We start from the raw sequence: 10,409 nt of genomic DNA, 5'->3' as shown, positions 1-10,409 counted from the left end.
GGGAACAGCACACTTTTAAATGATGACTAGAATTCCAAGGGAGAATTTGTACAGTATTTTCAGTTTTATTATAAAAGTGCACACACAGCCAAGGTTGCCTGCATCATTTCCTGGCTCTGCTTGCATTCAGCACTTGCTCCTGAGCAGCTTTCTTTGCTTTCACCATCTCCACGAGTTCCTAGGAGGAAACAAGGCTGTTGAAATCAGAATCCAGTCACCAGACACACATAACACTACCGTAGCTGAGTGATGGGGGGGTGCATGCCTCTAATCAGTGCTCAGGAGAGAGAGTGAGGCTGAGGCCATCCTGGGCTACATAATGAGATCTTGTCCAGCAGACCAACAAAAAGTTGAGCTCAACAACTGCCAGAGATAAGATTAGTTTTACTTCCTATAATAATCTTGGCCTACAACTATTCTGATATTAAAGTCAGCACTGTTACAACCCAATCAGTTGACACAAGAGCACCAACTAAACCATGATCCAATGAGAGTCTGTTAACCCCACAACCTTATATCGTCTCATGCAGTCCTTCTTCGTCCTGCCAGGAACGGCTTCGGCTATCTTTTCCCATCTTTCAGGAGTATTTACTGGGTATGTTTTCAAAGCCTGTTCTAAAAGTTTCTGTTCTTCTGTTGTCCAAGGGGTGGAATCTATGCAGGGACCTGTTTAAGACAGAAATGTGTTTGAATGGTAGAAAATGATCCTGAAGCATCTTCTTCAATGAATCTTGTGGTTCCCATCTATCTCCCCTATCAAGTGATACAGGATGTGTTAACACAACTCATTTCTAAATGTGAGAAACATATTTTTATAGATGAATTTCTATTTTTGAAAGAAAAAGAATGCAAGCATTAGTGTGTACACCTCTCACATTTCAACTAAAGCACAGTTTAAGAGGAGGTCTGCCTCACAGTGCTCCTCTCTCTAGATTTACTTTTTAATTAGATATAAATTTACAAAGTCGGACACTCAAAAACAAAAGTCATTTAAAAATCAAAGGTGATGGCACATACATAATCATGCCAGCTAATCGGGACACTGAGGCAGGAGGATCACTCGAGCCTACAAGTTCCCTGGTGAACCTCAGCGACACACTGTCTTTGTCTCTGGGAAGAAAAGGTCACTCTAGATTTCTGATTGTCCTTACTTAGGATCAGGAAAAGAACTACGTCACAAGCACAAACCCTTTTGCTCAAGACCCTGGGAAACAATCTATTATACTCTGGAAGGAATTGTTTAGGGAAACTAAGTCAAGCTTTTGTGACACAAACTCAGGTCAGGTTAGTGTTGGGTCCTATGGCAATTGCTAAGCTCTTAAATGGAGATAGTATTCATTATCTTTAATAACCACTAAGTTAATTTTTCAGATAAACCCTTTGCATTTGACTAAACAGGAAACAAAACAAAACTAAGTATTAGTGCACTTGTGTAAGGGAGATGAGAGTGTTGAATACTGAAAGTCAGGCTGGTTACTCTGACCACAGAGGAAAAAGAGAGGAGCACCTAACCTAGACACTGCTAGGAGTCTGACCACTGCTTGTGACTGCTGGTTCTTAACTAAGAAATAAAAAAGGATACTTGCTCCAAACAAGGCAGAGAACAAGTATCTTTATTTTAAGCACAATAAAGCAAGCCACTCTAAAGGTGGTTTTTAAGTTCTGGGAAGAGCTTAGAAGGTTCAATGTCGTCTTACTCATCAAAGGTTTTACTTAGCAACACAGCTTTAATTCATTTCTTTGGGACAAAGATGGAAATGACATGCATTATTTTCTGTTTTCTAATTCTTTTGTCACAGTTCCAGGACAGCCAAGGCTATACAGAGAAACCCTGTCTCGAAAAACCAAAAAAAAAAAAAAAAAAAAAAAACTTTTGTCACAAGACAAAAATAAAGCAAAACAATGCAAAAATAAAGCAAAACAATGTTGTAAGACATGTTTGTTGAGAATGACTGTTGCTGGGACTGTAAGTCACCGATGCGGTGCCTGCCTCACATACGCAATGCCCGCATCTCATCTCCAGCACTGCAAAACATCCCACAAACACTTTAATCTGTGGATAATAAGCCAGAGTAAGAACACAGTTACTCCAAGACCATTTGGGGACTATGCTCTGGAAAAACTAGTCGAAGGATTGGAGGCTCACAAATACATTAAGTGAAACTTAACTTTTTACAGAGAAAACTTTTCCTAACACTGACAATTAAAAAAACAAAACAAAACAAAACAAAAAAACAAAAACTGCCTAGCAGGCTGGTGGAAACAGTTCAGATTGATCCAATTAACTAGAACATAGATGATAGCTACGTAACAGCTTTAAACTTTTTATTTTAAAATATTTTCAGGAAAGAACCCTTATATATTCTGGATTTCCCAAATATGAGCATTTTATAGTATTTGCTTATTCCTTTTCTATACATAGAGACATCTATTATTCTGAACCATTTGAGACTAAATTTTAGATACAAGATAATAACTTCTGTATTCAAATAATTCAGTTATGTTTTTCTTTAAAAACATACATGTAGAGGTCAGAGAACTAGCAGTGGGCTGTCCTTAGAAACGAACACAACCCTGTGCCATCTGATGCCTTTACCCACTGAGCCATCATGACAGTTGTACTGTACATCTTCTTAATCAGGAAATGAGCTTTGCTGTATTGAAGTGCTATTTGCTCATATGCCCTCAAATTACCTGCTAGCAGTATCCACTGAAAAGTCAGTTCTTCCTCTATTGGAATCTTTGAAGAGCTGCTATTCCCAACTAATGGGGAGTTAAGTAAACCTGTTATCAGGTTAGAAGTATTTGCTTTGTCCCTTTGATATTGCTAACATGTCACTTTCCAATCAGGCAGACCCCAGGCTTTACATCTTTGGGTAGCCTGGAATCCTGATCAGCTCTGTGTGTAGTAACACACTTACTTACCTTCGAATCGTTCCGATGGTGCCGCACTGTCAGCCTGAGAGGCTACTCCATGTTCTTTTTTAAACTTATCAAAAGCCTTCTTGTTAATGTCATCTTTTTGATGAGGGTCTGAGAAATTAAAAACAAACAAAAAACCAAAATATTAAAATATTAACCTAGTCTTTACTACTTTAAATTACTTTTTAAAAATTAATTTTAAAAATGTATTCAAGCTAACAAACTGATTTCTCAAAACTAACTTACCAAGTTTTTGGAGGCTTTTAGCCTTACCAATAACATCTTTGGCAGTTCTTTTGATGCCAGAAGAAGAATGTATATTCATATAGTTTGCAATGACTTCCCATCTAGAGAAACCAGTATGTAAGTTTAATAAGGAAAAACAAAGTAAAACAAAAACTATCACACATTTACTGTAGAGGTTAGTGCTACAATCTATGGTTCTAAGACTAAAGAAGGAGCTCTAAGTTAGTGATGCTGTAGTTACCAGTTTACATTGTCTTAACAGGTTCAGGTCAACCACCTGTAAATCTTATTTAAATTCAGCCCAGTAGAAATAACATATTTGGGGGCTGTAGAGATAGCACTGACTGCTCTTCCAGAGGCCCTGAGTTAAATTCCCAGCAACCACGTGATGGCTCACAAGCATCCATAATGGAATCCAATTTCCTCTTCTGATGTGTCTGAAAAGAGCGATACTGTGCCCACATTAAGATTAAAAATTATGTATTTGCACTGCTGGTTTAGCATACCCTTGAAAAGGAAAGATCATTCTAGAAACAAGTCTCAATTTGCTCATACAGAATGAGAGAGTCTGGATCTCTATAGCTGAAGTATGAATCCTAGCCTTTGAGATAAGCTCTGGATTGAGGTAAAAATCAAGAAAAAGGAAGACTGCAAAGGAGAAACTACACCATACACTCCAGCCCCTACTACAAGGCACAGCACAAGAGGCCGACAGTAGCAGCTCACGCCCAAGCTGCATAGTGTTCACTTTTCTGACAAGTGTGATGGACCTTGCTGTATATAAGGAGAGATGCTACATGGGTGGGTGCAGAAGTTCAGAATGTACCTAGTTCTCCCATTTCCCACTGTGATGGAACTTAGTGAAAGGCAGAATTTCTACACTCAAGCTCATCTCTACCTGTTTCTGTTAGGCTAATACTTAGTCATCTCCAGGCCCCACTGCACACTGGAAATTTTCATGAAAGCAAGTACCTTGAGTTTGTCCCAGCAGGGAAGAGATTGACAGCTTTAATTAATAATTGCAGATCATCTTCTGACCAATTTTTACTGCCACTCCCACTTCCGCCAGTTGACTTCTCTGCATTCTTAGATGCTTGCCGCACCCGAGCATCAGCTTCCTCCTTCTCTTTCCTCATCTGCTCATTTACTTCTTCAATCTACACAAGTATAGGTAGGTCAGTCTTAGAAAGCATTTAGTGACCTCACCACCTTTCTGACTGCTGTACAGTGGTCCTCAACTTTATGCAAACTCATTTTTACCCTACAGTCCATAGGCAAAACTCAAGCCAAGCATCAGCTGGGTGAAAACCCAGCCATCCCCCACTGCTTAGGTTAAGGGATGAAAAGCAACTGCAGCCTGAATTGCCCTTGGACTCACTGGCAAGATGATTCACTGGCAAGGGCTTGTGTTATTCACATACGAGTTACCTCAAACCTCTCAAGCTCTTTCTCTATGGAGATGTAAGCATGCTGGAAAGTGGTCTGTCTTATCTTGGAGTTCTACCCTTTACAATGCTCTACTCACCTTCAAATCTGCACAAACAAAACCTTTATGCGACTTGGGGTTCCTCTAGGCTGTTGCCTCAGAATTACCTGTAACTTATTCCTCCTTCAGTCCCTCAGAACCATCAAGTCCCTATAATTCTAACTCTGAAACATTTTCCTGATTCTTGTCTTTCTTATAGAAAAATTAGTTACTTTTTATCTGTCTTATGCATTGTTTACCAATACCAGATAGTTAGTACAGCACTGAACCTCCTGTCAATGGAAAGATCTTGTGGACATGGAAACTGGTCATGTAAGTCTTTAAAACTCAATTTTGCTTTACTTGTCTGAATCAACTTATTTTCCTGTCTCCCTTTCCACATAATTTTCTCCTACCTGTTCACAGTTCCTGTCGTTTCTTAACCTTCATTTTAACGGTGTCCCTCTCCAAAGCTGGTTCAAACCCTCCACCGAGCCCTCCCTTACTATCCAGATGTAGACTCACTTCAGCACTTAGTGTTTACTGTATGCCCTGCATCCTTTGAGCCTCAGGATCTTTCATTCAACATAACTGTCCTATGAATTCTTTTCTGACAATGATCACGTTAAATAGTCCCAAAAAGCACCTCGATAGACTACTACGCATGCACAGGACTATCAGATTTTATTTAGTATAGTAAATACCAAAACTTGTTGAACTAAATTTAGTTTCTAGGCCTGCCTAATTGCTTAAAATAAAAGTTACCGATTAGACAGAACAAAGACCTTTTTTTGCTTATAAGTGTTATAAAATACTCTGGGGATGAGCAAAACAAATTTTACTCAATACTTAAAAAAATACAAACCTATGACTAATGTGCAGAAGACTCCAAATTAAACACTACATGATTAAAAAATGTATATTAGCCAGGCAGTAGTGACACACACTATTAATCCTACAACTCAAGAGGCAGAGGCAGGCGGATCTCCAAGTCTGAATGAGTTACACACAGGCTACTATTTTATATGGCTTATATACTATGTACATAAAACATACCCATTATGGATCTTGGCTAAACAATTATGCTATATTCATACAATGAAATACAAAGAAGCACCAGCTAAGCAGTAAGCACTTGGGAGGCAGGTGGATCTCTGAATTCAAGGCCACCCTGGTCTACAGATTGAGTTCTAGGATAGTCAGGACTACACAGAGAATCCCTGTCTTAAAGCAAGCAAACAAACAAAAAAACACCCAAACAACCCCCCCAGCATATTAAATTTAATTTAAATCAGCAAAATACTTAATATAAACAAAATATAGTGGGAAATACACAGACACAAAACCCGATAATCTTTGCCTTTTGTAGCCCATGTAGCAGGTAAAGAAACAGGTGGCAAATATAAGCGGAGGTGGTTTGTCCTGTTACCTGTTTTTCAAGTGCAGCTTTTCCTACTTCTCTCGTGGATGATGCCAGTATTTCATTCAAGCACTGTAAGCTACAGAAGAGAGAGAGCTGGGAGTGTAGCACTACGGCACAGCCTTTACCTAGCTTGCATAAAACACTGGGCTCCATTTTCAAGTTACACACATGCACACACACACACACACACACACACACACACACACACACACGCACGCACCCCAAAAAGAAAAAAATGTGGAGATGGGGGCAAAGTATTGAAGAAATGTCTGTCAGGAGCAGTTCCACAGAATACCTTGCTAGTTCAAGCCGATCACAGAGTTTCTCCACCTCTTCCATCATTTTAACACGATCTGCCTCATTGTCGGAGAAGTGATTCCAGCTCTAGAAGTACAATGAAATGATTCCATCTTCTATCACTACAGACAGCCAAGCACATCATCAACACAAGCACAAAGCGTGTTCTTCCCCAGCGCTTCGGGATGGGAATGTACACATTAAGCCCTTGTGCACACCAGCTTATTCTCAGGGGAGAAAAGGTGTTATACCAAGTGTCAGTGTGGGAGCAAATCAGAAGAGACAGTGCAGAATACCTACGGGTGCTGTAAACTAACAGTAATTACTCAGATACTTGAGGACCAAGAAACTGACAGCCCTCTCCACCCCCAGCTATCTGCTGCTTAGCTATCTAAATGTGCTAAATGGGGAATCTACTGGAAAACTTAAATATGAGAAATTTAAAAGGGGTTATAATATGCTAAATAACAGAAGCTATTAGGAAAAATCTGATTAATTGAAGATTATACATATACAGATTAATGTAAGTGAATGTACAAAGAACTAGCTAGAAAAGCCTTCCCAGGGGCTGGAGAGACGGCTCAGCAGTTAAGAGCACTGACTGCTCTTCCAGAGGTCCTGAGTTCAATTCCCAGCAACCACATGGTGACTCTGTAATGAGATCCGAAGCCCTCTTCTGGGGTGTCTGAAGACAGCTACAGTGTACTCATTAAAAAAAAAAAAAAAACCAACAACAACACATACATAAATCTTAAAAAATAAAAAAACCTTCTCCTAGACAGTAAATTGCAATAATACATGTCTTCCAATAATCATGTCTTCCATTTCTTTCTTGCTTCTTTTAACCCGTGGAACATGGTTCTTATTAAAGTCCCAAGGCCGCTTTTATGGTGGACACCCAGGCTTCCACTGTACTATCTTCTCCTATCTGTCAGGTTGCTCCAGGTATCTCTTTGAGCAGTCTAGTGCCTCACTGTAGTTTTCTAGGGCATTCCCCCTCACCCCCCACAATCTCCAAATTCCAGGCTTTTCCAGGACGATCTCATCTACTTGCATGGTTTCTAGTGCTATCAAGATGTTGATGAGTCTATAGTGATCCTGCTTGTAAGAATTCTACACTTGCACATGCAAGTCCATTGCAGTGTCCCAATAGGCTCAACATGACACATACTAGACCCATCACTTTCCCTCATCTCTGCTTCCCCTGTCTTCCATATCAGCAAATCATTTCTCCTAGAAAAAAACTAAGGCACACAAAAAGTTCACTCTGCTAAAGGCATCATACAACCTGAGCAGACAGGCAGTAGCCTATCCTGCTTTAGAAATACTGCTCCATCCATTTCATCCATCTTCCATCTCCATCATGTCTAGACCCTAGTCCAGGCCACAATACTCTAACCTGGATTGTGACAAAGGGGTCCTAACTACCCTTTCTGGCTCTTGTATTCTGAGCCCCTGAGCAAAACTGAATCAGGATCAGACTTGAGCCTTTGGCAGATTTCAACCCTTTGGTGAGACACATGATGACCCTCAAGCCTGGCTCCTCCTCCTCTTCAGCAGCCCCTGCTCTCCAAGCCTGACTTGTCTGCATTCTCTGAACATTCTCTGCCTTCCTTCCCTTCCCCCACCCCCTTACCTCTAGTGGCAGGGGTAAATCCCACTAGAGACAGAAAGTCTTCGTTGCTTACTACATTTTTGGTCTCTTCATATTCTTGATTTTCATCTTGAAGTGTGGGTGCCTGTTTACATGTCATTACTATTAGTGTCCCTTGAGGGCAAGGACTGTTAATTAAAACTACCTGGGCTACAAAACATTCTTGTCTGGTCAAGTGATGAATGAACAAATCAACTCGTGCTGGGAAACAGCAATACAACAGGTACCAAGACCAGAGCTTCTACTCTAATTTATGATACTCTATAAGTAAGTACTACTCAACCTTCTTAGTTCCTGAGTACCTCCCCACCCCCCTTTTTAAAATCAAATTCGCATCGCAGGCTGATGTACACTGACCTCAGTCCAAGCCAAGGAGTTCAGCTGTGCCCTATTATAAAAGGATTATCCCTGGTGGGCTTGTCGATGGTTCTTTTACATGGAGGGTTGGGAGGGTCACAGGAGTCTCATGTGAGTATCCACCCACTCCCTAACACTTGCCATATGTAATTTCCTGGAGCCTCAGGGAGGGGCTAGAGGGAAGACTTTGAGGGAAGGGGTCCATCTATGTGGTTGTAGCAAAGCCCTCAAACCTGGTGGGTTTCCAGGTGCAGCCTGTTAGGAGAGAAGTGCCCACACTCCTTTAACTCCTCACCTATGATCTGTAAGGAAGGCCAAAAAGCCCATTGGCTCCTCGGAGTGAACCTTGAAGGAATCGAACCTCAGGTTATTGTTGGGGGCCTTAGGAGGAGGGGCAGAAGGGCTCACCCATCCCCAAGGAATCTGAGCAAACGCTTGCTGTGTGTGCCAAGTACTGCTTGCAAATTGTCTCACTGATTGTCTTATTTTCGAGATTAGGTTGTTGCCTCAGCTACAGGTACAAAGTTGAAGGCTTGGCTCCATGAGATGCTCAGTCAGTCTGCTGGAGGAGCTCAATAGTTACATACTTGCTCCGAGCATTTTAACGAGAAACGGACTCTCACAAGTTGTCAGCTGATCCCTACATATGGACCATCGCTTGTGTGTGCCCACATACACACACACACACACACACACAAACACACACACACACAGAGAGAGAGAGAGAGAGAGAGAGAGAGAGAGAGAGAGAGAGAGAGAGAGAGAGGAAAACCAAATAAAAGCCGAGCAAACCTCCGAATATGCATTTCAAGATAAAGTGTGCATGTGTGTTTGTCGTGGTAAAGAGGAAGCACCTTCATGGTTCAAGAGTGCTCCTGCGGGCAGCTGCCCCAGCAGTCTGGCATACCTTGCACGAATTCCGAAGTTTCTGCCTTTCCTTTTTAATGGCTTTTTTCTGGATATCTTTTTCCTTCTTGGCCAACAATGCTTGCTGTCTAACTTCTTCCTCTTCTTTCTCCTTAGCCAACCGAACAGCTTCTAATTCAGCTTGTCTTTGCTTTAAAAAGATGAGCAAAATCATTATTTAATAAACTAGTGCTTCTAAATGTTTTATCACCTTATTAAATGTTCATTCTTTTGATGAATCAGAACAAGATATCAACTTAGTGATGAACTAAAGTTAAGGAGAGCTGACAAAATTCTACAAATTATAAAATTTTACTTATTAGAAAATATAAAACAGCTAAAAACTAAAGCAAGGGCTGGAGAGATGGCTCAGCAGTTAAGAGCACACTTGAGAACCCAAGTTTCATTCCCAGTACCCAAGCCTTAATTCCATCTTCAGGGCATCTAATGTTCTCTTCTCCTTCATCAGGCACAGGTACACATGTAGCATATAATGAATAGAACAGACACTCACACAACAGTGAAGTTAAATAAAAATAAATCTGGCTAAAAGTAAGGTAAGTCTGGGTGTAGTGGGCACAACTTTAATCCAAGCACTCTGGAGGTGGAGTCAGAGGAAGGTAGATCTTCAAGTTCCAGGGCAGCCAAGGCTATATAGTTGAGGCCCTGCATCAGATAAAATAACTTAAGAAATAAAAGAAAGTTGAAGGATTTTAAAAAATGATATATTTTGTTCATGTAGTAAGGATCTGTTGTAAGACACCTAGCCAACTTGTTAAGATTCACTCACAAGCTGGGCATAAGTGGCTCATGCCTGGGATTCAAAGTGAGACTCTGCCCTTCAGGTCTGAGCCCGGGGAACAGAGCAGATCCAGAACAAAGAACAGATCCCGGGTGGCAGCTCTGCCCCCAACCTCACACAACCCAGAGGAAGCGGGCCTCCCAGGAGCTCTAACCCGGGCAGTATCTTAGCTAAGGAGACAGCAACACCCACCCCAAACAGGGAGTAACTGGGACCCACTAGGACCCAGGAATTCATTCCTGGCCCGGAGCACTGGTTCTTTCCTGTTTGCTCGTGAGCACTGAGCAGATCTTGGGCCCGAGCTGTAATCCCAGTAGTAACACCCATCTCCACACAG

The 10,409-nt window shown here is 41.2% G+C and overlaps 1 protein-coding gene across 1 annotated transcript in view; it reads right to left on the bottom strand.

Annotated features, from left to right (window-relative positions):
• Window positions 1-42: 42 nt before the first annotated feature.
• Dnajc2 (DnaJ heat shock protein family (Hsp40) member C2) overlaps window positions 43-10,409 on the bottom strand; it is a 30,635-nt gene continuing 20,268 nt past the window's right edge. Inside the window, exons 10-17 of the mRNA XM_034499929.2 lie at window positions 9,272-9,421; window positions 6,352-6,440; window positions 6,063-6,132; window positions 4,141-4,325; window positions 3,169-3,269; window positions 2,926-3,033; window positions 512-666; window positions 43-178 (exon numbers count right to left, since the gene is read on the bottom strand). Of these exons, the coding sequence (XP_034355820.1) occupies window positions 104-178; window positions 512-666; window positions 2,926-3,033; window positions 3,169-3,269; window positions 4,141-4,325; window positions 6,063-6,132; window positions 6,352-6,440; window positions 9,272-9,421 (933 nt within the window). The 3' untranslated portion in view covers window positions 43-103. The remainder of the gene's footprint in view (window positions 179-511; window positions 667-2,925; window positions 3,034-3,168; window positions 3,270-4,140; window positions 4,326-6,062; window positions 6,133-6,351; window positions 6,441-9,271; window positions 9,422-10,409) is intronic.

The sequence above is a fragment of the Arvicanthis niloticus genome, chromosome 4 (genome assembly GCF_011762505.2).
Source record: "Arvicanthis niloticus isolate mArvNil1 chromosome 4, mArvNil1.pat.X, whole genome shotgun sequence".
In the NCBI taxonomy this organism is placed as follows: Eukaryota; Metazoa; Chordata; class Mammalia; order Rodentia; family Muridae; genus Arvicanthis; species Arvicanthis niloticus.
Note: the sequence above shows the minus strand (reverse complement) of the source record. Positions and strands in the feature narration are given on the sequence as shown.